Consider the following 27435-nt stretch of genomic DNA (forward strand, 5'->3'; position numbering starts at 1 on the left):
AACAAAATTTTCAGCGAGTCCATTAGACTGTGGATGACGGGGAGCAGTAAATAAATGACGACAACCAAGTCCTTTTAACCAATATTCGAGAGATTTCGCTGTGAAGTGTGAGCCGTTATCAGTGACCAAAACAATTGGTACACCTTCACGACTAAATAGTTTCCTCAAAGCATACTGAGTAAACTCAGAACTCGGGGATGTCGTGAGAAATACTTCCGTCCAGCGTGAATAGGAATCTACAACCACCAGTGCATAATATTTGTTCAAAAATGGACCGCAATAATCTGCATGAATGCGTTGCCATGTTTCACAGGACAATGGCCAAGGAATCCATTTGGATGATTTGGAATGAATTTTGTGTGTACAGTTCATACAATCCTTAGCCGTACGCGCAATGTCTGCATCCAACTCTGGCCACCAACAAGTAAGTCTGGCAAGAGACTTCATTTTGTCGATGCCTAAATGTCCGGAATGCAAATCGGATAAAATGGCACTTCTGTGTGTTGGTGGAATCACGACACGATCGTTATAACACAACAATCCATCAGGTGTCAATGCTAAACTGTCTCGACGAGCATAAAATGCGGGAAATCGACGACGTTCTTGGTGCGTCCATCCTCGTCTTAATGCAGAGATAACGGATGAAAAGTATTTTCGGGTATCACGCACAAGCTCGTCTCGTTTAATCGGAAGCGGTTGTACTAACAAACAATCAGAAACATTAGATTGTGATAAACTTTCTGGAACTCTGGATAGATAATCGACGTGCTGAATGGATTTAGCACCACGATGAATAATGTCATATGTATACGAACTGAGAGCGATGCTCCAACGTTGAACCATGGCTGCGGATGACTTAGCCAATGATTTCATAGGATGGTATATGAATTTCAAGGCTTCATGATCGGTCACAATCGTGAATGGTTTACCAAAAAGATACTTGTGTAGTCTACTTACACCCCAGTAGACAGCAAGAGCTTCACGCTGTGTTTGAGAATAGCCCTGTTCGGCTTGTGTTAGTCGACGGGATGCACAAATGACAGGACGGCCATTTTGTTCGAGAATAACACCTAATCCAGTTGGAGACGCATCAGTTATAACGGTTGAATGATCTTTCGCAGAAAATGGTTTCAAAATAGCGTCAGATTTAAGATAATTGAGTAAAGAACGCAAAGTTTTCTCATGCTCAGATATCCATGAAAATGTTTTCAGAGATAACAGTTCAAATAGACAATAAGCTTTCTGAGAAAAGTTAGGTATGAATCGGGAATAATATTGCAATGCACCAAGTATGGAACGAAGTTCGGACAGATTAGAAGGGGATGGAGCATTGACTAAAGGCGATAAACGTTCATTATCAGGAGAAAAACCATTTCCATCAACAGTGTAGCCTAAACATGATAGTTTGTAAACAGAAAATGCACATTTCGAAGAATTAACGGCAACATTTAAGTCATGAAATCTTTTGAATAATGCAAGCAAGCGTGAATCGTGCGTAACCTTATCGACAGCATGAACTATCACGTCATCTTGATAAGTTACAACACCTTCAAGACCGTCAGTAATTGAATTAATCACATCTTGAAATACAGCAGGAGAGACATTAAGTCCGAATGGCAAGAAATTATACCGATATAATCCAAATGGTGTATTGATGACTGTGCATTCACTAGTAGCATCATCAAGTGGTATCTGCAAGTATGCATCCTTCAAGTCTATTTTTGAAAAGATTTTTGATCCCGCTAGACGATACAACACATCTTCAGGTTCTTCTGTAGCACACGAGCGTTGAAGTAGGCTTTTGTTGAGTGTCAATCGATAATCGCCACAAATTCTAACAGTTTTACCATCAGACTTTAATGGCGTAACAATCGGCGTAGCCCATTTGGAAGACTCGACAGGTGTCAGAATACCTTTTTGGCACAATGAATCTAGAGCTAGACGCACTGGTTCACGCAAACCAAAAGGTACTATACGTCGTTTGAGGAAAATCGGATCACCAGAAACCTCGAGTTTCACTTTTGGTATGCGCATTCCTCCGGTGACTTTGGAGCAGCTCGTGATCAGTTGTTTCAATTCGGTTTCGTTGAAATTTGAAGTAAGTAGTGAAATGTTAACGTTAAGCGCACGTAAAACTTTGAGACCAATTATTGAAGGACCAGAATTCGATACAAGAAAATTACAATCAACAAAGTTACCACTGGAAACTTTGACTGGTATAGTACATGAACCAAGAAGCGGTAAAGCATGTCCAGTGATACCTCTAACAGATAATTGTGTCGGTTTTAAAACAGCAGTAGGATAAAATGCTATAAGATCTGACTCAGGAATAATGGATTCGACGCTGCCAGTATCAATGATAAAACTATGCTTTTTACCAGAGCCTGATATGAGCGTCTTCGACACATGCATAGAATTCGATAAAACAGATAAAGACATGGATGAGATGTTATCAGTCAAAGGCTTGATATCAGAATTTGAGTCGACAGTCAGTCTACAAACTCTTTTGGACTTACATACATTCTGAATATGCCCAATCTTACCACATGAAAAACATTTTGATTGGCGATGTATGCAAGTATATCTGGAGTGGTCCTGTCCACACGAAGCACATTTGCCAAGAACTTTTTTTGGTTGGCGTATTTGACGATTTTGAATGTTCGAATTCAGTTGGTTGTTTTTGTTATGATAACGCATATTGGTTTCAAATTTACCGTGTGGGCGACCTTCCAGCCCTTTCGACTTTAGTGCATTAAATAAAACGGTCTCGTTGCATTTGGTTACTTCTTTAACATCCTGGTATTGCTCGCAAATTTTTCTGATCGATATGAAGCGTTGATCAGTCTGTACTAGGAGCTTTTGTTGTAGATCTGGAAGATTAATTCCGGCAATGAGGCGATCACTCAGTTGGCTTTCAAGTTGTTGGCCGTAGTCACATTTTGCAGCCTGTGTTTGCAGTTGGAGGACAAAATCACGAATACTCTGAGATTCGGATCGAATAAGCGAATTGAATTTCGCTCGTTCTGCGGCCACAAAATTGATAGGCTTAAAATGACTGAGAATTAACTTCTTTAGAACATCGAATGTGCAATCGATCGGCGCCGTAGGGAATGATAAATTCTTCACAAGAGCATAAGCATCCTTCCCAATGTAGTGCAGGAAATAAGCTGTCTTCTTTTTATCATCCAGATCCGATTTGGTAAGACACCAAATGCTGAAGCGTTCCAAATAATCCTCCACCTCCCGTGCAGTTGAATTTACACTGAGCGATTCCAATTCAGATAACATTGTGATGAAGAGAAAAAAATTCCGGATCGCGACGCCAAATGCGATAATTAGACTAGTGGTAGGCATCGTAACTACCGAATGTACGCGTAGTATAGAAGTCCGAATATGGACGAATGAATATCGTATATTCTCGTATATCGCGGGCGTACTATCAATCGCATCGTAAAACAAAAGCATATAAAAATAAACTAAACAGAATGAATAGAATAGAGTCAATGTTCACCACATGAAGGCAAAGCCATAACTGATCTGAGGAAGAAGAAAGTGAGGGAGCAATAAACGAAATCAGTGACGGTACGAAAGAATAAATACAGGCGAGTAAGATGAACCAGGGCCCAATGGTTTTCTGAGACGCTTGCCTTTATCCACGATGGGAAAGGGAGAGGATAGGGTGTGTAAGCTAATTTTATTTATTTTGCCATTTCAAACCGAAGGAATCAATTTACCGGGGAAACTTTTGAATGACGGGGCAAACGGTGGTGCACGAAGGCTTGGATAGGTTTGGCGTATAATGGTACTATAATGATTAAAGTTAGGTAGTTGCGTAGAACATCCCGGCAATTATTTCAACACCGGAACCTGCCATCTTTCAGATGGGAAATGAGGATTAACAATCAATTTGAATGTATGCCTTAAGATTTTTGCTGGCTATAAGTAGACATTTAACTCATGCGTTACCACTTCATGGATGCGTTACTTTGCATTTGATCAATCTTTAAATGACCGAGGTGCTTTTTGGGCTTCGTTATTTTTCTCTTTGGAGGGAAAAAAACTTGGACATCTCACTCGATCTTGTGTGGTGCTCTGGTGGTGAGATTCGGAACAGACTGAACACCTATTATCTAGTCAGGGAAAAGCGGGCTTCCAAGCCCCACCACCCAAGTACAGAACTGCCGATACGCTTAACTCGGTTTTCCTTGTCGGTAGTGAGGCAATCTTATGCCACCTGCGTTTTCCAGCTTTTCATCCAGCTGCATCTAGAACCTTTGATAGTCCTTTTTTTCGCTTTCAACTCCAACGAATCAACTACTGGCTCTACGCCAGTTAATTTATCAGGGCAATGAGAACAAAATTTCTTAAGTTTGTAGTTGCTCTTATTTTTGGATACTTGAAATTTGAAAGTTGGATTTGAGGCTGCCACCCTGTGAAAAGACGCCACAAAGATAGATCGACAAAAGTGGTCGAGTAAAGAATAGGAGATTGGTGTAGAGCATCATGAGATATGCGCACTTATTTTGCACTGTTGGTCTAGATCCTGTATTTGATACACGTGTGGGTTGTTAAATCGCACGTGTGGCATGGAAGGATCTTAGATACTTATTGGAATATTCATTCTTCAGTCGTTTCTGACCAGGACTGGCTGCACAGTTGGTTGTGTCATGCTGAATGTTCAGCTGTGCTTTGAGCCGGAATTTTCTCATTTTTTGCACAGCAGACCTCCTCCTATAAGTACCATCCAGCGAAAACGGAAAGTGGTAATTTGAAAGGGGGTAGCGTTTTGTGATTTGAGTGGGCTCAAGAATCACCGCTTCTGGCGGGAAATTACGTTCCAACTAAATGTCCTTGGTGTCTGTGTTCCACATTACACTCCTGAAAGGTGTGCTGATTCGTCTATCTATTCCTATTTCTCTTCGCCATTCCGGAATCCGTACAAACTCGAAGGCCCGAACAGTCGCATCGCCAATAATCACCTGTTTTTCGTTTCCAGTATTAGACTGCAGAGCTTGTCCTCGTTTATCGAAGTCACGCGTTTTTAAATCCTCCCCGGTGTGCGAGTGAAGTCATATCAGACGTTTGTCCACATTTTTGCTCGTGTGGTCATCGTGAATGTCTCGACTGCCGGAAAACTCGAGGCTTGTTGTAAGGGCAAAATCTACAACTGAGTTTGAAACACCACAAGTATACTTATAGCACTATCGTCAGTTCACGCACCGATTATTTATTGTTATGCCTATTCTGCGTCGTAGTGACTGCTGTTAGCCAGTGGTCTGAGTGTCTTGCAATAATTCTGCAGCGGTGTAACGAACTGTTATATTGAAAGAAATTCAAAAGGTCGCTTGAATGAACGGCAACAATAGCGTGGATAGATTCTTGGATAATTGAGGCTTCGACTTAGATTTCCAAGCGCCCTTATAGGTGATTTCTGTGAGGGGATGAACTCTGTGATGAATTGGTTCTATTCTTTTTATGGTAGGGGATATTGTGAACAATTCAAATGATCTTACTGGGAAGATTTTTGTGTTGGTGGTCATAGGAGGATCAAAGCGGGGTACCGTACTGGGTCTAAAGACTTCATTGTAAGGCGAACCAACAGAAGGTAGTACTTAGCCCTGAAACTAGTAACGCGACCAGATCAATCGACCAAGCCAAAGGCAGAAAATCTGTCTCAGGTTTCATTAGACAGTGCATTTCCTTTTGACTGGTGACATTTTACGATCCTTTCCCGCGGAGAGACCAGTGATGTGCGCATGCTATTTCTGTGCGCGCAACTTCGGCAGTCAAACACGTCATGGTGATTTAATTTTCAGGACAAATTATATCAAGCAGGTGGGTAGTGTTTGGAGACACGCGGTACTTCATTAGGCTGGGTCGTTCAATCCTCCTACGTCAGTTTGTTTGTTTATGGATTATTCTCCGAAGCCCAGAGTCGACTCAATGGCGTAATACTTACTCTCATAATTGACGGCTCTCAGTTCAGACAAGTTACACTGATATCTTAAACAAAAACGCGACACTTTCACACTGATCCACGGATGTCCGACAAAAGTTTATCGCGAACCGTCGAAAACCAGAAGCAAAATTGTACCAATTCAGCCAGATAATTTATGAGCACTTGGCGAAATGCGTCAAAAATCCTACACAAGGAAGTCAAGAAAATGTCTATTCCCGGAGCTTTTAGGCGGTTTCGATGGCTTTGCCACTGCCACCTGATGGCTGTGACGTATCGCGGCTTTTTTCCGTGGAGAAGACGCAGATTTTCAGACATATCGAGGTTCCATGTGCGGTGCTATATGGTATCACGATATTATATATAATCGACAGCGCACTATCGATGCTGTGAGCGTTGCAACAATCTGAGTTCACTGGCCGGTCGAAGACATGGGAGGCCAGGCCCACAGGTTACGTGGTCAAGACCGTAACCAGGATGACGGACCAACAAGTAGAACCATCTGACCAAAAATCCAATCGTTACCGGTCATTCCCGACTTGAAACAAATGAAACAATACCCAACACAAGGACAGTGATGCATCGCCACGTTCAACTCCGCTCTCCAGCAATGCACGGATGGGTATACCCCGATTGGTGATGAATGGTTGCAATCAAACTACCCAGCTCAGCGAGCGAACCAACGGCCATCTACGCCACCAACATTCCATTCAATAAAAAGTGAATACCATCTTGTGGCATTATAGCGATGTGAAACGACCGGTGATATTCCTAACTTCACAGCATAACGAATTGTCTCGAGTTTGAAATCGAACAAGAGAAAAGTCACAAACGAAAACTACAGCCATTGTAATCCCGTGTGTCATTCAGCTCAGAAAGACGCAACAATGGTAACCAGTCTCTGGAATGCCTTCCAGACTTTAGAAACTGATTGGCCACAGACCTACGCGCACACATAAGGAAGTTTCAGCACTTGATAATTTGAAACGTAAGGTTTACGATAGGTATTACGAAGTCTTCCGCGGCATTCTAAAAACTATTATATCGCTTCCGGTTTTCGAATGTTGGGACAAGTTGAAGTAATCACAACAATGAAGAATTCTCGAAGGAAGCTGTTCACAAGGTTGCTGAAGACTTTTCGACAGCCTACGACCGGTTTCGTTCTTGTTGGGACTCATCAGGTAGGCGCAGCCCCCGAAACTCCCTCAGCCTTATTATGTCCTACCTGAACCCGAATCGAACAGATTTCGACAGATGCGATCACTCAAATATCGTACAAAAAGAAACATGAGGCGGCCTTTGTCCAGCGCATCCAGTTGACGAACATAATAAACGATATTCAGTTAAGCCTCCAGTGAAAACCAAATTGATATACAAATGACTGCATTTGTCGATAAGGTTCTCTAATTCGAGGCATTTCATTACCTCGAAAATCTGCCCAATTTGAACAAACTGCTATCCAAAAGAAACTACCGGCATGGGTAGTCGGACTAGACTTACCCCTCATTTAAGTATTGACATTAGAAACACCGCGGTTTACCCCTAGGATCGGCTGCTGTAAGCTGTACATCGTTTTGCAGTTAAATTTCCATTTGAAATCAGATACTCCACAAGTTGAATATTCAATTTCGACTTGACTAAATGGGCTGCGGTATTCAAGAACTTTAATGTGACATCGGCAGTACTTTGTTCAAACCAGTCCCCATGAACCACTGGAAATTTTGTTATGAATCAATGTACTTCGTTCGAAAATTACAGTTCAGGAGAAATCAACAAGTTACAAACAGTCGCAAAAGCCCCAAAAGGTACTGCACTATTTCCGAACCGCCAAGTTTTGATTCCCCGTAGAATCTGTCGACAAATGTTATCCCAACCTGAAAAAAGAGAGACGAAAGGGTTAACCACTTGTATGAAAACCGGTGATCCCTCGAAAAAAATCACCGAATACGTCTGTTATCCCCAATCTTTTAACCATAATGTTTTTCCACTTAGGTAGATGCATGTACTTTACATTAAACGGTGTCTACCCGGAATAGACTAGCGAAAAGGGTAACTGTTCACATACGATCAAGGTGTCTAACGTGTACAATGATTCTTACTTCACCGATGGTATAACTCAGGGAGGAAGCAAGGACGAGCATCTCCATTTGAAACACGTAGCCTTTGGAGGTACATCGTGAGACGAGGTCCTTCAGGACGTTGCGTTTGTACAACCTGGGTAAAAGAGAGGAAAACAGTACACAGATTAAGAACCTGAAGGACGGTAGAAACTCCACTGACAATTGTGCACACTAAGAACGAAGAAAGCTGCAGAGGATGCAAATTGAATTGGATCTGTTGTTAGGTGAAAACGATGTAGACATTTAAATTAGGAACAACCGTCCGATGTGTGGTCGATCGCTTAGACTGACAGACTGGTCGTTGAAGAGTCAGAGCCTAGAGGTGATCACTAGGGGATGAAGTAGTTCAAGTGTGAACACTACGTGTGCAATCCATGTTATCAGAAGAAAGACAAGAGTTCACCAAATATCAACAGATCTAACTTTCCATCAGGTCGATATCACTAATAGGTCAGTGATGATCAACCATGTTTCGTCAAATGAGGCATATCAAACACAAGCTGAAACACATCATGTGTAGAACAGTCGATTTCCTGCGGATGAGGTTACGCACTACAAGATCATGAGGCTATTCGAACACAATTCGAGATCGTAAGGAAAGTCCAAAATGGTCTGAACCCAGTAGTGTGCGCAAAGTTTTATGTAACCCCCACGGTAAGTAGCGGTCAAAGCATGAGTGTCGGAGTTTGCAGTGTGAAGAGACTTGTGAGCCAGTCAACACGGGATGTGGGTCCCGTGATTGAAGGATGAGTGGTGCTGTATCTTGCCTAAATGCGAGCTAATCACACTGCTGATCTGTATCCTGCCTAAATGCGAGCTAATCACACTGCTGATGAGCAGCTCGTGACAGGACGGTTAAGTGTTCAAACGCTAGTCGGGATTTCGCGTGTTCGCACTGTAGATAATCCCCAATAAGTATCAAACAGCCGTACAGTGGCTGTTTGTAGGTTGTGGCTGTATGTAGATTGGCTTCACTTACAAGGACGACATCTTCATTAGGATGTCGGAATTCTAGCGTTTACCGACACCACATTTGAAAACATTATTATCTAAATGTCTGGTAGGTAGAGTGAAAGCATATTAGTCACATAACTGAATGAAGGACTCTCTTGGCCATTCTTATTCTTTAGCCAGAGCGAGCCATGATAACGACTGAAAAACGAAGCGAATTTGTGTACGAAATCGTAACCGTTCAGGTGTGACACTATTCCGATGCCTAACAACCGTGTGACAGGGAGCAAGCACGAGGGCTATGTAACGCCAGGTTACCCCAGCCTAGATAGAAGTCGTCAAGATGCAGAGGTTGGGTTTGAACCACGGACCTTCCGGTCAGCAATTTCGCGCCTTAACCGCCAAGCCGACGTCAGGTAACCATTCAGCCATCTCATTTGTGTATAGTACTAGTAGTAGATGGGGATGACGATGCAATCAAAACGCAGCATCAATTATGGTCAGCATACTAGGAAGTGTGTACAGCAGTGTGAAGATATGCATATGTGAGACCAATTTGTGAATAAAATGAGATCCCTGCACCATCGTTGTCATTATCAACAGCATGATACCAGTTTTCAAAATTGATGTTTCGCTGCCATACAACAATGATTTATTTGAAAGTACTATTAAGAAGAATAGAAGCGGACAGGTAAGATACTTAGTGTTAGTCTACCCCAATCATTACGAGGGGTCTACACCTCCAGACGCTCATTCAGGCAATCTGGATAGAAACTGACAACAAGAACGCCAATGAAATTGATTGGCAGCCATAGCTTGCAGCGTCTCCAACCAGTCACAGTGGGGATTGCACGGTCCTCACACCCGTTTGCCAGGCCAATGGTTGACAACTTCTCTGCTCCCGCCACTCTGAACTGGGAACGGAAAACAGCACTCTTCGGCAAACTATGGTTCGGCACGCACAATACAGGGCGTATCCAATGCAGCTCCTGGAACTCGACACATTCTTCAATGAGAGTCCCCGAAAACTCGCTTTCTAATTGTCTCGTTATGGATCCCCCGGCACTCATTCACATGGCCTATGATTCTGACCTCCTGAAGACGTCTCAGTTCCGCTGCTCGAACAGGTCAAGTCTCACAGCGATACACCAATACAGTCCCTACTCTGGCCTGCTACACAACTAGCTTGAGATTCAGGGATATACCGCTTTGCCGCCATAGGTGTCACAAATTAGCAAACGCGACCCGAGCCTGTTAAACTACAGTCGGAACTAATACAACTCCCAAGATATGTAAAACGCCCCACAGCTTCGAGTGCCACTCTGAATTGTAAATGACTGCATGTCCATGAATATGACCTTACACTTTGGGGATGCAGTGCATACCAAAAGATAGGATAACTATAGTCAGTTCCTCCAAAAACAAGAGGGCCTTCTTCACCCTTTCGAACGCAAGAACGGTATAGTCTGCATATTCCAGATCGACAAGGTCTTCGTCAAAGGCTATCTGAACAACGGGTGTTTCGAAGACCCTCCAGCGTTCGTCTCGTTATCTCATCGATCACGAAATTAAATAGGAATGGAGAGAGTATAAACCCCTGATGGATACTGCTTTGTGTACGGAAACTTTCTGGGAACTCTCCGTACATTCTTACGCGTCCGGAAGTCTGAGAGTACAAAGAGCTTATTATGTTCACAAACTTTCGGGACATTCCTTGATGGGCAAGCGAGTCAAAGAGAACATACCGGTCAACCGAGTCGAATGCGCCTTGGAAATGCACGAATACTAAAATTATGTATCGTTTGTACGTATGATGGATTGTGAGAATTTGGTCAATGTAACCCCTACCAGGCAGAATACCCGCTTGCCGCCCTCTGGTCAGTTTTTCATGAGCCACCATGAAGCGATGAAGCACAAGTAACGCCAACAGTCTCGTCAGGACCGGGGTCAAGATGATTCTCCTGTGGTTACCACACTCACAACGAGCCTCTTTTTCGAAAATGGGCAATATCACCGACTCCCCCCAGTTGTTTGGATCAGTCCCCTTTTCCCAACGCAGGCAAACAGGCCAGAGATGCGCTGACTGAGGACTGAGAGATTACTGCAGTCAATTCAGTACATTCTTCTGGCTCTTCTGGCAGATAGTTTACGCTGCATTCGTGATTTCACGTTCGTGCAGCTGTCTCAGATGTGTACTATGTTCCAAAAGAAACTTGCACCTGTTATGTGACAAAACCAGATGACCAGACACACCACTGACTTTGCTCCAAAAATCAAAGATCGACTAGGGACTGAAAGGTCACTGGTCAATTCTGCTGTGGCTGAATCCCACGAGGATAGAATATTTCATCACTCCTCAACTTAGACCCAGTTAATGAAGGTTGTGACAGGGCTGCACAAGTCTAAAGAATTTCTTAACATTTCCACGTGAAACTAAACGCACCCTGCCCAATTGGATCCGTCGACAGGAAGAGCAAGTCGCAGTGTTTTGTCGGACATAATACGTCTGGTTTCAATGGAAGCCTGTGGACAAGAATTACACCTCTATGTTATTCGCCAATACAGTATTCTGTGCTTCAGGTGTACGCGGAGACACCCCCATCGAAGGCACGATCTCAGAGGCATATCCCACTGCGGTCCCCATGAAGAGTATGACCCCCAGATTTTCACAGAAATTTTCTGGCTCCCGAATAGGTAATACGGACCCCAAAAAGCGATTCTACAATGAAAATGTGCATTATATTTATTAATCGACTACCGCTTCAAAGAATTAATGCTGTAGGTGGGATTGATATACTGACTCTCTAAAACAGTGAGTTGACTTCACCCGACCGCTAATTTCGTCTTAGGTACGCACACAGCCCCATTCGGTTGAATCTTTCACAATTACGAAACCGACTAAGCGCAACACAGCTAAAAAAGAGTGAAACAATGTTTAGTGACGCAATGTTTACCAACTTCGCAATACTAATTCTTCATTGTGACCTGAGAATACGCCATCACGATAACGTATGTTCTTCAGTAGTCCTTAATTAAACTTGACTAGATAAAAAAACCGCTAGGTCCCAATGACCTAGATGGTCGGCGCTAACGAGCAGTAAACAGGTTCACCATGTGGCATTAGCATTTTTGAATCACGGACATGGAAGAAAAATAATCGTTCAGCTGTAACGCCCTTCCGGTGCCTAGCTGCCATGCTACCTGAAAGAAGCACGAGGGCTAGGATACTGCCAGGTTGTCCAAGCCTAGACAGGAGAAGTCGAGAGGCGTAGGTCGGGTTCCAACCACGGACCTTCCGGTCAGTAAATTCGCGCTCTAACCATTTGAGCCACCTCATGGACATGGAAGATACAGTGAATGTCTACGACATAATTCAGGTGAAAGGGAGAATCCCGACACCCTCCTAAGCTGTTGGAAATAATCTGAAACAAAGAAATTTCATCACTGCAGTGCAGGATGATATCGGTGATAGTCTGCGGACGAGTATTATTCAAGTTTATGCGCAGTAAGTTGTATCAAGAAGAGTCGTTCGTGACGGGTGAATTCGACTACTCAGCCCAGGCACTACATGGCTAGCTCAGCTGATTGGCGAGGCAGTCGAAACTCACGTTTTGACGGGTTCATGAGCTAGCGAGGATCAAGTTATAACCGCCAGGATCTCCAAGTAATGGGATAACGACGCGGGTACAATAGGTTGCTCGTACAACCTTCCGGCGAATAACGAAGTTAGCCAACTGCTAAAATATTCAAATAAGTCGTTAGGATTATCTGAGATTCGGGTCAAGCTAAACTCTCACTAAAGCAACAACGTCTTTGTTCCAGGTGGGGAAGGCGCTTTGCCGTTCCAGAAATAGTGCTTGGACAGTAGCGCGTTCGTTCGAGACAATTGTGCAGTGTTATATGATTTCTATCCGTCAGATAGCAATTTGAATTCGGGTACCACGTATATCTATATACGTAACTGCCAAAACACCTGAATGGAGACTGTGATGCTTACACAATTTTTGGTTGCTGAGTTCGAAAACATAGGCTTCATTGTTGTGCAAGCGACTGACCTCATGGGATGTGTTGAACAAAATATACTAAATTTTGTGACTTGCTTCTCATCAGAAGTAGACGTAACAAAACGGGAAACTGATACGAAGAACTGCTAAAGATGACCTACTTGGGAGTACTTGTAGGTGCACTGGTGGTTAAGAGCTAACACGAAAGAGCAGTGCGTGATCTGTATTGCTCTGACACATGTCAAGCCGTGGTTCGTGGATTTTAATTTTCGCTAGACGAACGAGAGTTTCACAGTAAACGCGAATCTGAAAAAAATCCTGTAACGACAAGCGTTTGGGATGAAACTAGTGAGTCGGAAGTACTCCTAAATTCCAGTGAGGAAATTACGGATCCCGAGAAACACGAACGTTCTGCATTCCACTGAAAACCGTAGGGAACTACAGCCCGTCGTCCCACTGTAATTGATTGATACCTAATGCCTCATAGGAATCGCTCATCTTCACCCAGCAAACCTGACGAATGGGGACTCAATTTTCGAACGTTACTAGATAGTGAAACAAAGTACTACGCCTTTCTCTCCTTAATTCCTCTGAAAAATAGTGGCGCGACGACAGGATATTAGCCAGAGATGTAGTATTTCCGACTGATATAGGGACAAAACAGAACTACGTATAAATTTTCCACAAGTCTTGATCTTGCTAGTATACGAAGAAAGTAGAAGTAATTGAAGCTGCTTACTGCTACTGATGCTTTAACAATGCACAAGAGCGTCTTTCGCCGGAATTTACACCACTTGTATGGGAAAAAGTTTCATTGGTCTTTGCGAAAAAATCAACCCATATAGCATCCACTGTTTGTCGATTGAGAGTTCGCACTGTGGAGTGTCAACTGTTTCAAGTGGCGATGTTCCTTTAACAAAAAAGCCTTGTTACTTATTGTCATATCTAACAGATTTGCAATCATAGCTCAGCTGTGCTCCAAACCTGTAAGAAAAATCCAGGGCTCCCTTACTAGCTATGCTAGTAGCATCAGTACCAACAAAGTCCGACAAAATTGAAATATCGCACAGTTAAGTACAGAACTACTTGCTTCATGATCGGGTCCCGTATAAATATCACTGGGCACCTTCGTTACGAACATGTCACTCGAACTGCGTTACCCGGTTGGTGGAATTCTCGAATCTTTACGAAATGGTACGGAGAATTTGGGAGGCCCCACTTTGTGGGTAGCCGTAGAAACCAGTCAAAAGAAGGACACTACGAATACAGCACCCATTTGAACTACCAAATATCACGGAACCACATTCATAGTTGAGAGCAGCATTGTTGTTTAAAACGTGGCCAGAATCGCAGTTGGATGGCTCACCATCACCATAGATTATAATGAATGTCGGTCGCATTGAAGTAACCGTTAGCTTTCGTCAACATAGGCCACTAGAGATGGTAATTCCATAGTATTGCTCGTGTCACCGCCATGTTCTCTACTGTTGTCACCATCCGGCACTCGAATCCGTCAAACCGTGTACATGTGAGCATGTGATGTGTGCCCAATGGGCGAATAAGGAGAGAATCCCACATATTATCAGCGAATCCTAAGAGCCTTCAGAAACGGTGTCATTGTGGATGCAAGTAAACAGAAAGTAAACATCATGCTGGTGCAATGCGACTCAAAGTTGGCGAAGGCGAACATAAGAAATTGTGCTTACCGAAAACTTCCAGTTAAATCAGATGCTTTCGGTCGGAGCAAGACTTGGGCGATGTAGTTTGCGGTGCGGCTAGGTGAAGAAACAGAGGAAGAATAGGCAATCAGTGTTTGGGTGGTGCAGATAACAGATTAATCTCAAATCCTCCGGAAAAAATGTAGTCATATTATGGATTCAAATTTACACTATATAATTCAGAAACTCAGACCTATTCTACTGGAAGAATACTGGAAAGGTTGATGAATTTAAAAGGCAGAGATCTATCCACTTTGTGAGTACAAGGTTGACGCGCCAGTCAGTGAGAATCAAGACGAAAAGTCAGTAGCGCTAGAGGTTGACGAAATTAGACCATGAACCGTTTAGGCAGCATGCTGTAAGAGCAGAATTGCGGATAGTTCGCAATTGTTTGGTGCTCGCGAAATGAGAGAATTAAACCAGCCAAAGGTGGTTAAATAGAAATTATACTAGTTGTTGATTAAGTGACGGTCGATCTATTCGCCGGCCTTGGTAGTTGGCTCTACAAACGTTTCGTCACCACCCGCGGAGAAACCATTAGTGCGCCTTTGGCTGGGCTTAGCAAGTCAACGCACTCGAATTACCGACAGTTCTAAATACCAGCAATAAAAACCGGTACAAGAACCCATTATCTTTATAGATAATAACGACGGAACAACAAATCAGTCTTTTGACACCCAAGATACGAACTGAATATCTACTGCGAGGCAAGCTACTGAAGGCTTGATTAATTTCCAGGTAGCTTGTCATATGAAATTCATTCCTGCGTTAAACTCCCCATTGAGCCAACCAATCGGCCAGTAAAGCACTAAAATTCTGATAGCAAACCAGGAAAAGCTGGGTTTGAAAGGCGCCACTTATGGTCGGCCGATGAGGGATAGGTTCACTCATTTGGGTGGAACTGTAGCATAAGGTTACGATACAACAGTCAGGAATGTTGGGTTTAACATAACCTGGTTCGAGCAATCCGGTCACATATGTGAAATCCTGATATACAGATTGGCCACATTTACCAAATGTACGAACCACTTCCAGCCGTAGATAATTACCGCGGTTTCCTTAGCCATTTTTTACCAGTAAAAGGCCAGCAAATGTCATCCAAATACGAGTAAATTGTAGTCAGTCTGATCACCAACAAACCATGCAATCAGTATAGGAGGGAATAAACCGAAATTTAACTTAATATTACGTTGACGAAAGCCTACCAGTTTCGAGAGTTTCCGTCAAACTGTTGTTTTTCCTGTTATCTCCACCGACTACACTAGTACCATATTTACCTCCTGAGCGAATCTAACAATACTGCACCCGTTACCATATATTTCTACTTCCAACAAACCTTTGTTGCCGGATCGAAGGAGGATTTCACGGTTTCACCTAACTTTTTTATCCATGTTTTTGACCTGAGGCTGATACACAAGCCTCGCAAATACATCCGTCGAGAACTCTGAAATTGGTGGGTTTTCCTGAGCTTTTCCTACTCATTTCATTATATCATAGATCTGTGAAAATGTCAGTAAACCGTCAAATATCGGCAGGAAAATCCTCATCATGACTGATTACAGCTACGAATCTTCAAAGAAGCCGGAAATTCTCCATGCAACAGTAAAAATATGATTCAACTAACCACAATTCAGTCACAAGAGTACTCGTTTTAGCGGTTCCTGCAGGCCGCGGTGGATAGGAATGAAAGAGCCTATGACTACTACAAACATTTCCAAGGCAATGCTAGTGTCGAGCAAAATTGTTGTTTACAGACTAAAGTGAGAGTGTCAAGTTATATCTCGTGGTCTTCAAATGAGTTGTAGATACCATTTTCCTTGTAGATGCCCCATACACGATGGAAAAACCAAAAGTTGAGGTCCAGCCAATTGATCAGTGGGGCTCTTGCCTCAGTTTCAACGTGCAACTGTCCAAAGCATCCACCAACAAATACCGAAAACTTGCACCTCAACCTATTGTTTTCCATCAGTAACTCCTACGCCGGACTGGTGCGTGTATACGCGACCGAAATCATAGATGCCCCATACACGATGGAAAAACCAAAAGGTGAGGTCCAGCCAAGTGACCAGTGGCGCTCTTGCCTCAGTTTCAACGCACAACTGTCCAAAGTATCCACCAACAAATGACGAAAGCTTGCACCTCAACCTATTGTTTTCCATCANATACCGAAAACTTGCACCTCAACCTATTGTTTTCCATCAGTAACTCCTACGCCGGACTGGAGCGTGTATACGCGACCGAAATCATGCCTGACCAAAGCCTATATTAATCCATCGTTCAGGATGAGCAACTACGGTAGCTGGAACAACCGTATCTTGGTACACGGCATAGAATCAGTCACACTCGATCAGTTGGCTTTCATTGAGTATAGCACCCACGAATCCAGTTGACTTATACTGCGATAAAAGCAGTGAAGGGATTAGGGTACCAGCTCCCGCGTACGCTTGTGCGAGGTCATCAGGTTTCGAATGAAATGAGCTAAATAAAGAAGCTGAAATTCCTATCTGATAGTGAACAGTCATCACCTGAAAACGATCCGGTGTCATCAGGCAAACAGCTGGACATGCACGAACCTATGTAACACACCTGATAAATTTCCGCTTCAGATCCCATCCGCTTACGCCCCCGTTCAAGGAATACCGCGTACCGGTAACAATGTCAAGGTCCCCTTTTTTCTGTAGCCTAAAAATGTGACTCCGTGACTCCATCTGTCAGAACAACTCACTCAATAAACTTGGGAATAAATTTGGGCTGGAAAAATGCACTCGGTTAGTTATCAGACGTCTGTCCAACATACGTGATGAGAAAGATCCGCATCCATGATCACGATATACTCGCCCTTAGCGAACTGCAATCCATGCAGATAGGCTGTACCTGTGTAAAGAGGTATACACTGTAAAACAGGAATGGAACTGAGCGTACCCAAACCAAGCTTTTCCTTACGCGGTTTGAGCACCTACGGACACGAGTGGTTAGTGAATCAGCACCGAGAAACTTACGATTTTTTCCTTCCCATAGATTTCTTGCAATCGCTTCGCCACATCCAGGGTACCATCAGGACTGTTGTCATCAACGATAATTACCTCATATTCGTGACCACTGTAGAACAGAAGCAAGGGTCACCAGTTCATTTTCCGATAGTGAGAAGCATTTTACTGAAAAAAGTGCAGAAGAAGCAAGAACCTTATAAACGAGAATCCGGGTGTCCTAATGAGGCACCCATGACCTCTGATCTTTGAATGTGGCTTCAGCTGCGCTTTGAAACGAATGTCTATGTGTAAGACAAAATGCACTAGTGCATCTCGGAAATTCTGTTATGTTTTTCATTTTGTCTCCAGGCCATGTGCAGTTCACCTTGTGGTATATTCTAGTCCGAACTTTCCTCATCAAAAAGGACGTGGCGAGGCAATCGGTCACCTAATATACGGAGCACATGACCCGGCACCACCAAAAAAGCAGCTGATATGCTGCCAAAAACCATTCGTCACCCTTCAGAATTGTTAATTCGATGTTCTCACTATACATGTGCAGTACTTCGAAGGCGCCCATGATGAAGAACAAGTCACAACCGTAAAGCGATATTGAACGTGCTGTCGTGTTCTAGACCCTGGCTTTCAGCAACAGGCAAACGATATCCGTGGACCTCGAAAGTTGCCCATGAAAAGCCTCTTTTAGTGTCACAGCTGCAGCTTGTTGGGACGTACGCAGAGGTAACGGAAGAATTTCGGGATTGGGATCGCTGGTTGCGGTTCTGACAGATTAGGCCTCTCAACCACGGGAATATCGTAATTACTTCTGAAAATATAAACAACAAAAATCGGTGCTGACAGATTACGTCATGTGTAATTCTTCTAGTAGCGATAGTAATAGTAATGACAATAATAATAATAATAATAATAATAATAATAATAATAATAATAAGCGTTCATCTGTAACAACCTTTCGCTGCCTGCCTACCATGCCAACGGGAAGCAAAAGCGCTGGGATACTCCCAGGTCTATACAGGAGCGGTCCAGACGCTGAGGTTGGGTTCGAACCACAGACCTTCCGGTCCGTAAGCTGGTGTCTTAACTACTGAGCTGCCTCGAGTCTCTCTAACTGTAGACAATCAGCTGTTCACAGGAAGTCAGTCGAGCAGTGCGTCTTCAGCTCTCAGTGGTTTGTGCGCGAATTTACTGACCAGAAGGTCTGTGGTTCGAACCCGACCTCTGCCTCTCGACTTCCCCTGTTTAGGTTTGGGCAATCTGGCAGTATCCCAACCCTCGTGCTTACTTCTGGTAGCATGGCACTTAGGCACCAAAAGGGTATTACAGCTGAACGCTCTTCTTTTTATCTTCAGCTGTCACAGTTAGGCAATACCCACATCACTGAGAACATGAACAGCTGCTCCTGGATCACCTGAGGCAAAGATAGCAAATCGTGAATAAACTGAGTTGCTTTGAACTGTGTACAGAACTACCGTTACAGAGTCTCGTGTGCGCGCTTTAGAGATACATCGATTTTTAAGGAGGATCTGTTTCAACAAATCGAAGCTGTAGTTGGTTGGTGCACAAGTAGACGAGACAAAGAGTATTCGGTATGTCGACCAGTGCAAGTAGAAAGTCGGACAGTACGAGTCGACTGTTTACAAGTATCCAGTCGAGTACGAATTTAAGGCAACACCAACACTGGCACTATTTGCCGCAACCGCTTCAGTATCACTCGAAGTTCATAGTCTGTAACGTCAGGGTCAGCAACTGCACTTCGATCCCGTATTGAGCTTCAGCGATGCAGCAGATGCCACAAGCGATAGTATCTGGTGTACGCGCACGTGCAGCTTGCTTTCCGGCCTACCTAAGAGTTAAAGAATGCAATAAAATCATGGGAACGAGGCCTGTATTGCGCACGTTGAGCAAGTGAGCGGCGGCGTCCAATGCATCAGTTCCGTAGGTGTCTAACTGGCCGATGTGTCTAAAACTGGGATCTACATAAAGGTGGTTGTCAAGTTGGGGAGATCGACAACAAGGAAAGGCATCATCAGTCGGATGTTTTCGCCTATCCAACCGGTTGTGTAATGAACGCACTTTTAGCTGTGAAGTTCATAACTGTATGTTGGTTAGGATATTGTCAGGAGACCGAACTTAGATAAGAGGACGATTAAGGTGTTTTGACTCAAACGGTTAACCGCAAGGCGGCGATTGGTTTGAGACAGCTCAACTAGTCCCAATTTTAAGTCAGCTGCCACAAGTGTACCAACCCCTAACATGGTGGAAACTGTTTGTAAGATCCCTGTTTATTGACCAACCTGACACAAGACTGTGTGTTGAATGGGCATCCTCCAACACAACTCAACAAACTACAGAAGTGCACAAAGCACCGCGATAAGGCCCAGTCTACTCATGAAAGGCTGAAGTAATGGGGACACAAATAGGCCGAATTAAAGCCGATAAGATAACGAGACTGGCCACTGCTACTAGGCTGTGTAGGCAGATATTAATTCCCAGCTGTCCAGGCAGAAGAAGGGTATTCAACCTAGGGCGGTTGACTCAAAACTCCGAACTACAAGAGAATGAGAGGGCGTAGGGCTTCACTAGTGGACCCGTCCCCTAGCCTCTGGCCAAAAAGTCTGAACAGCGAGACAGCGAACGTAAGTTTTCCATAGGAACCCTTCACGGAGTCAGTAATTCAATAGTACGACCCAACTGTCAGTGTGGGGATTGCCTAGCCCAGCGGTATAGGGAGTAAGACATAACTGTTTGACTCGGCTGCACATAGCGGGTGCCGACCGTGTGCACTGGTGGTTACAGTTAATCAATGGAAGATCGGATTATGGGGCTTCTAAGGCCCTTCTTTGCTAAGCCGTTTTACCTCGAAAGTAGTATCGGATGTGCTGGTCACCAGATCAGTTTACTTCCTTCTCACTCCCACCGCAGAGGATAGTACAACTTTACCCACCGATGTGATTACTAATAGTAGGGAGAAGTTGTTATTTGACCAACTGTTCCTCTGGCATTCCCGGCATGACTGGACCTTGAGGAACGGATTTTTACCCGGCTTGGTCTGCGGGATCATTACAACACATAAGGCCGACCATCAGTCCCGATGACAGCTTTTCATCGGGAACAAAAAGATAGTTCTCAAACTAAAATGTGCAGCTTAAAATTGACCATTTGCCAAAGATCATTATAGACGTATTCGACCACTGGTGCTTCGCTGTCTCAGTGTGCTTAACATGTTAACTCAATGACAGCTTTTCATCGGGAACAAAAAGATAGTTCTCAAATTAAAATGTGCAGCTTAAAATTGACCATTTGCCAAAGATCATTATAGACGTATTCGACCACTGGTGCTTCGCTGTCTCAGTGTGCTTAACATGTTAACTCAAAACCGCATAATAGTCATAAGAAGCTATTATTTCAGATTTCTTAATCTCATCATCCCGAATCTTATTCACAGCACCCCCGAACCGCGTAAGGTGATATCCAAACCAATCAATTCTACTCCTTCTATACACATGACTACATGATTACACCATTCCGCTGACCAACTACTCAGCTTGATTCTTACGAATCCATTTCTCCTGGTAACTGATCAACCTGTGCAAAACAATGCCAGAGAGCACCAGTTTGATGACATGATGGCTTTTGCATGACATTCTTGCGCCCTCTTTGAAAATTGGAATGGCTGTCGAGGCGCTTTACCTCGCTGGTACACTCTTTTCGTTCCAAATCCTCTGCAGGATGATCGTCAGACTGCTCATCATCAGCATCATAATCATCATCATTATCATCATCACCATCATCATCATCACCACCATCGACAGCATGACATCGGTGTTAAACACCAACGCTTCACTGCGGTACACTGCTCATTAAGATCCCACAACATTCTGCGAGGAGTGCAGTGTGCAATCCATCCGATTAGGTGCCTTATCGTGTTGAAGGAATGATACATCACGCTGGATTTCTGTTGTTGACGGCGGGCTGAATATCCGTTGATAATCCCCTCTAGGCGGTTCATTTGGTAAGTCTGTCAGGAAGTCTCAGAAGCAGGAAGTTGATCGATGTCTGTTTGTCGTGTCTGCTTACACCCCAACTTCCGGGAGCTCTGACACCGTCAAAGACAAATTTTTTGACGCCCTGTTGCGGCGATCTAAAAGCACAGATATCGCTGTCGTTGCCAGAGATTTGAATGCACGAGTGGGCAGGCTTAGCATATCTGAGACTCAATTAGGTGGTCGACATGGACTGGACTCGGCACGTAGGGACAATCGTGAACGATTGCTTCAGCTTTGTGCTGACCGCAGGCTGTTTTTATACAGTGCTGACTTCCGAAATAGCTGAAGTCGTCTGGCTACATGGTGCCCTCCAACGGCATGCCCGTCACGAACTCAAATCAACTGCACTTCCACCAGTTACCGGATCAGCAACTGATTGCCGCTCGTTTTGGAACACATTTGTGGATTTCGACCACGCAATGGGCCGGAGTCACCTCTCCGTTCGTTTTTCAGGGCCGCGTAAGGTGCGGAAAAATCACCTAGCAACTGCGAGACTGGAAAATCCGGATGTTATACGAATTTACCAGAGTCGTCTATCAGAATCTCTTCCAAATGCCCCACCACCAGATGTGAATTTATACTGGGACGAGATCGCCACCCCCTTGCAAGTGCTGGGAATTTTGCCTGTGGCGCATTCAAGCACTGGATATCGGACCGAACAAAGGCACTGTTTAAATCTCAGAGAAACATCTTAGTCGGTCCCGAAAATAAATTGGCCCGGAGAACTATCAGGCACTGAGTGAAGGTAAACGTGCGAAACTACTGTGAAAAGTGGTGGACACGGAAGTCTAAGGAAATGGAAGAGACCCAGAAGGCCGGGAATGTCCGAAGATTATTTTAGTTTATCCGTGTGACCGTCCCCCGGGAACCGCCTGTGAGAGAAACCATCAAGGATCGGAAATGAGCGACTACGACTAATAAAGAAGAACGCCTCAAACGGTGGGCTGAATACTTCAAATAACAACTATTGTGACCACCAGCTGCCACTCATCTGGAGCCCACAGTTGACGTAGAACCCTGGACGGTGAACGTGGAACCCCATGCAGCCTCGGAAGTTTGACTGCACATTTTTTTCAAGCTTCATCGACCTTCTGATCCGGATTACCTCCTACATGCGTTGTTCAAAGATGGGGGTGACGTCAGCAGTCAGCGATTATCTGGTATGCTTGACTGTATTTGAGAAGAGCACTGATCGAAACAACTTGGGAAAATCAGTGCTAAGACCGATTTTCAAAAAGGCCTCCGCACTGAGCGTGGTAACCACAGAAGGGTCAGCTTGACCCCGATCGTAACGAGATTGTTGGCGTCACTTGTACTTCGTCGCCTTGTGATGGCTCTTGAAAGGCTGACTCGGGAGTAGCAAGCGGAATTCCGGTATGGCAGGGGTTGCGCCGACCAAATTTTCACACTCCGTTAGGAGCTAGAGCTGCTAATCGTGGATTTCCAAAGCGCATTCGACTCGGTTGACCATTCTATTCACCTTGGCTCGCTTGCCCATCAAGGAATGTCCAGGAAGTTTGTGAACAAAGGTTCTTTGTATCCTCAGACTTCCGGACGTGCAAAGGGTATGAAGGGTTCTCAGAAAGCTTCGGTATACAAAGCGGTGTCCGTCCACACTCTGTAGTGTGACAAATGAGGTCAATGCATGAATCTGCAAGGTTTTCGGTTGTGCAACGGAGACTCATTGAAGAATCTGTAGGACTCTAGAAGCTCCATTGGATAGGCTACGTACTTTGCATGCTGATCCATCATTTGCCGAATAGAGTGTTGTTTACGGTGCCTAGTTTAGAGCGGCGGGATCAGTCTGGTGGTCAACCTTTGGTCTGGCAAAGAGGTGTGAAGTGAATTACGAAGTCTGGGTGAGACTCACCCTCCAGAACGAGGACCGCGTAACCCTCACAGTACCTGGTTGGAAACGTTGCAACCTGGCAAAGAGGTGTGAAGTGGATTAGGAAGTCTGGGTGCGACTCACCCTCCAGAATGAGGACCGCGTAATCCTCACAGTACCTGGTTGGAAACGTTGCAAGTCATGGCTCCCAATCAATTTCAGTGGCATTTTTGTTGTCAGTTTCTATCCAGATTGCCTGAATGAGTGTCCGGAGATGTAAGCCCTAAGAATAATTGTGGGGCTGGAAATAAGTCCGTTCCTTATCATTTTTTGCCAAAATACGGCCTTCAAATAAGTCACGGTTGTACGGCACGCTGATGTTATGCTGTCGACGGTGCTGACGACATATCAGGTGCCATATTTTTAGACTGCTCGAAAGTATCCGATCGAGTCCCATACTTTCCACTGCCCTGAAATCACGAGCCTCGTGGAATACAAGATAGTCCGAGTGAAAGTAGGCACGACCTATTTTTCTTTGGCACCGGTCTTCATTGGTGTTTCTCAAGGCGACATTTTGGAAACAATTCTCTCTCATCTGCATCAAAGACCTTCAAAATTCGCTTTCAAGACTAGGTCTACTTTTTGTGGACGACGTGAATTCCTAGAGTTTTAATGTCAGCGCCCTCCAAATGGACACAAACTCTGTAACTCATTGATTAATGGATTGGCACCTTCCTCTGAATGACGAAGTGGATCTCTGTGTGGTTCGGAGGAGACTTAGCGAACGCCTTTTTTGTGCATGGCTAGAATGGACCAAAAACATTGCGAAGATAGATACGAAAAAGGATGTAATAACCTGGATTTATTCAAACATATCCATCTCACTTCATGAACCATGGGCTAAAAAGTCATTGGTCGTCTTGCAGATTATTTAGAGTACCACCCCCCACCCCATAAATCGTATGAACTTCGAGATATTCTGTGGATCCTTTTGTCAGAATACTTCTTGAATATGGCAAAAGAAAATGGCAATCAAGACGTGACCCACAATGAGCGTGTCCAACAAGATGCCACGAAGATGGTTGCTGGCATAAAATCCGATCACTATGAGACGCCTCTTGGGGTGCTTGACCTCCTCCTCCTGGAATACCTTTGCCTCCGAGACCTATTACTTACTTAGTCCTGTGTAGACAGGGTTTGGCCAACATGTCTTTCGCCGTTGAATCAATACACGGCGGAGATGCCGCAAGATCTTCAAGCTCAGAGAGCACAGTTTTATCAGACAACAATTTTTTTATCTCGGGTGGTTGATGCGTGAAGTAGCCTTCCTCCGACGGTTGTACACGCTGCATCTGGTGCCAGCATCGAAGAATCTTTGGGTAGTTTTTTCATGAGTCCTCGGGCAGGTGAGCTTACTGCCCAGCGCTGATAACTCTGCCTTTCAGGTGAACAGAAGCCGATGAACGACAAGAACAAACCCAACCCGAGAAGATTGGGAGAAAGCACGATCCAGTGTATCAATCCGCTAATCATGAGCACCGGCAGTGAACCGCAGTGTTAAATCCGTGTCAAGGTAGCTGGCTGCGTATACTAAGTGACGAAACTTATAAAAACTGTATCCTCCGCAATCAAAGCCGAAAATGTAGCCATGGATATTGTGACTAAACGGTTGCTATAAAACGACCATAATGGCTTACACCGAGGGAATACAACACGAAAAACGTGTGTAACAATAAGAGAATCACTAAGCGGATAGGCTCACCTTTCTGAAAGATACTTATCGATCAACCAAACAACGATGGGTAAATTTTCCTTTTCATTGTAAGTTGGCAACAGTATCGAATAGACCGCCATCTGACGTACGCGACCTGAACACAATCTGACCTTGATGATCGATTCAGGGATTCGTGGCTCAGGATCACCGTCGGAAAAAGTGCCGAAGTAAGAGGTCGCACGGGAACGGCCCTGCTTTTTCATCATAGAATAAAAGGAGTATGCTTCGAACGCCAGTATGACCGGATATGCAGCGGATACTGGTGGAACTCTTGTTGCCTACTTAAAAATATGAGCAAATAAAATATTTAGAAAAGTCCGAAACAAGAGCAATAATATAGAATTACAGATATGATGGAGAGGGTGGCGAGGATATTCGGGACAGGAGTCTGCAATCTAGACCCAATGGTGGTCTAAGTGATGCAGATTACCCAGGTATAACTTAGGACATCTCCCGCTGTGATCAAGCCCAAGTGACAACCGTTGAGGTAATTTGAGGTGGACGACGGATTTCACGATGGATGAGGGCTTAGTTTTCACGGACTCACGGATAAATACACCGGATCGTGACTTTTGTCAAAGTTTCCCGGGTCGGTTTTGTCCTTGTCGTTCAGCTGCTGTCGTTCAACTGAAAGGCACAAGTGAAAAAGGAGGTAGCATTGCTCTGTAAGTTCTCACCGCGGGACATTATGCTTGCCAGAGCAAGGCAGCGTGTGTGTGCACTGAACCTGAAAATCTCACCATATGCCCCATTTGTTTACTGGATCAACGGTGAAAAAACTATTTGCCATGCTCTGTTCAAACAACGTATAAGTAAGAATTAGGTCCTCTCGGAGGTGCGATAGTTCGGGGCAGAGGGATCAAGCGCCGCGGAACGAGTTTCGTAGTCCGCGGATTTTAGGCCGACAGCCAATTTCGTAGCAGCTCGTTGGACACCCTCAATGAAGGTGGGGTCTTTCGTGCGTCCTGAGTGAAGAACTTGGTTGGCGTATTCCAGGAAAGGTCTGACCTGCGGCCCATAGGGTTTTTAGAAGTGCATGCGAGTGATAAGGGAGAAGGTGCATAGGATCATCTATAGAATGGCAAATGCCTTTCGGGCCGATTTCACATGATGCAATGAGAAGGACACGTTTGAGGTGACCCGGACGCACAAATCCGTTTTGGCATCTATTCCGATGATGCTTTCTGGTCCTTTTCCACCATATATGACAAAGGCATTCGCTGATCCCAAATAACATATGGACCCACTTTTAATCATTCAGAGGAAGGTACCAGTCCAACGACCACTGCTTGGCAGCGTCTACATCCATTCGGAGGGCACTGGCATTGAAACTACAGGATTTCAAGTCGTCCGCAGAAATTGAGATGGATTCGAAAGCCAATTTTGAAGATATTTGAGGTATATTAGAGACAGAAGTGTTCCCAAAATGTCACCTCGGGGAACACCAGTGAAGACCGGCACCGAACAGTGTGTCGAGTCTACTTTCACTCGGAATAAACTGATGCAGATGCTATCACAACAACCTCCGAAGAGTTTGAAAATGGGGATAGCGATACCTATATACTACTTGGCGAAATAAAAGTAGCACGTCAATTATATCCTGGACACTGGCTCAAATGTACCTTACCAATGAGATGCAAGTGCCGTTAAGGAAAATCCTCTGGGTGGTGTCCACAGGGTTTGCTAATGGTAGCATAACGAATCACACTCGTGGTAGCAGCACGTTAATTTCATCCGCATGCTGACTTAATTGCAGCTGATCAATCAGATGTAAATGCCACTAAAGGTAGCCCCCTGGAACGTGTCGGTAGGCAACGCTTATGTCAGCGTGACGAATGATGTTCGTGGTAGCAGCGACACAATGCAAAATCTGGTTGAATTCAGAAAAGACCGGAGAGAAAAAGTGGCATGTCTGAGCTATATGGAATATTAGTTGATCAGACAGCATGCCGATATTTCGTCACGAAAAAGTGGATTAATATGATGTAAATCCCATAAGAAAAATATGTGACTACAAAGCCAAGGACGAAGGACTCATATCGGAAGCC

The 27435-nt window shown here is 44.4% G+C and overlaps 1 protein-coding gene across 1 annotated transcript; it reads right to left on the reverse strand.

Annotated features, from left to right (window-relative positions):
• Positions 1 to 7679: 7679 nt before the first annotated feature.
• Positions 7680 to 26177, reverse strand: T265_08190 (hypothetical protein; the record flags this gene model as incomplete). The annotated part of the gene is given in 10 exon segments (XM_009173919.1): positions 7680 to 7830; positions 8056 to 8170; positions 14738 to 14806; positions 17336 to 17457; positions 17547 to 17705; positions 17749 to 17848; positions 25376 to 25467; positions 25935 to 26014; positions 26065 to 26114; positions 26128 to 26177. 10 exon segments carry the CDS (start codon positions 26175 to 26177, stop codon positions 7726 to 7728), a joined length of 942 nt encoding a protein of 313 aa, XP_009172183.1.
• Positions 26178 to 27435: the final 1258 nt, after the last annotated feature.

This window comes from Opisthorchis viverrini, assembly GCF_000715545.1.
Source record: "Opisthorchis viverrini unplaced genomic scaffold opera_v5_206, whole genome shotgun sequence".
NCBI lineage: Eukaryota > Metazoa > Platyhelminthes > Trematoda > Opisthorchiida > Opisthorchiidae > Opisthorchis > Opisthorchis viverrini.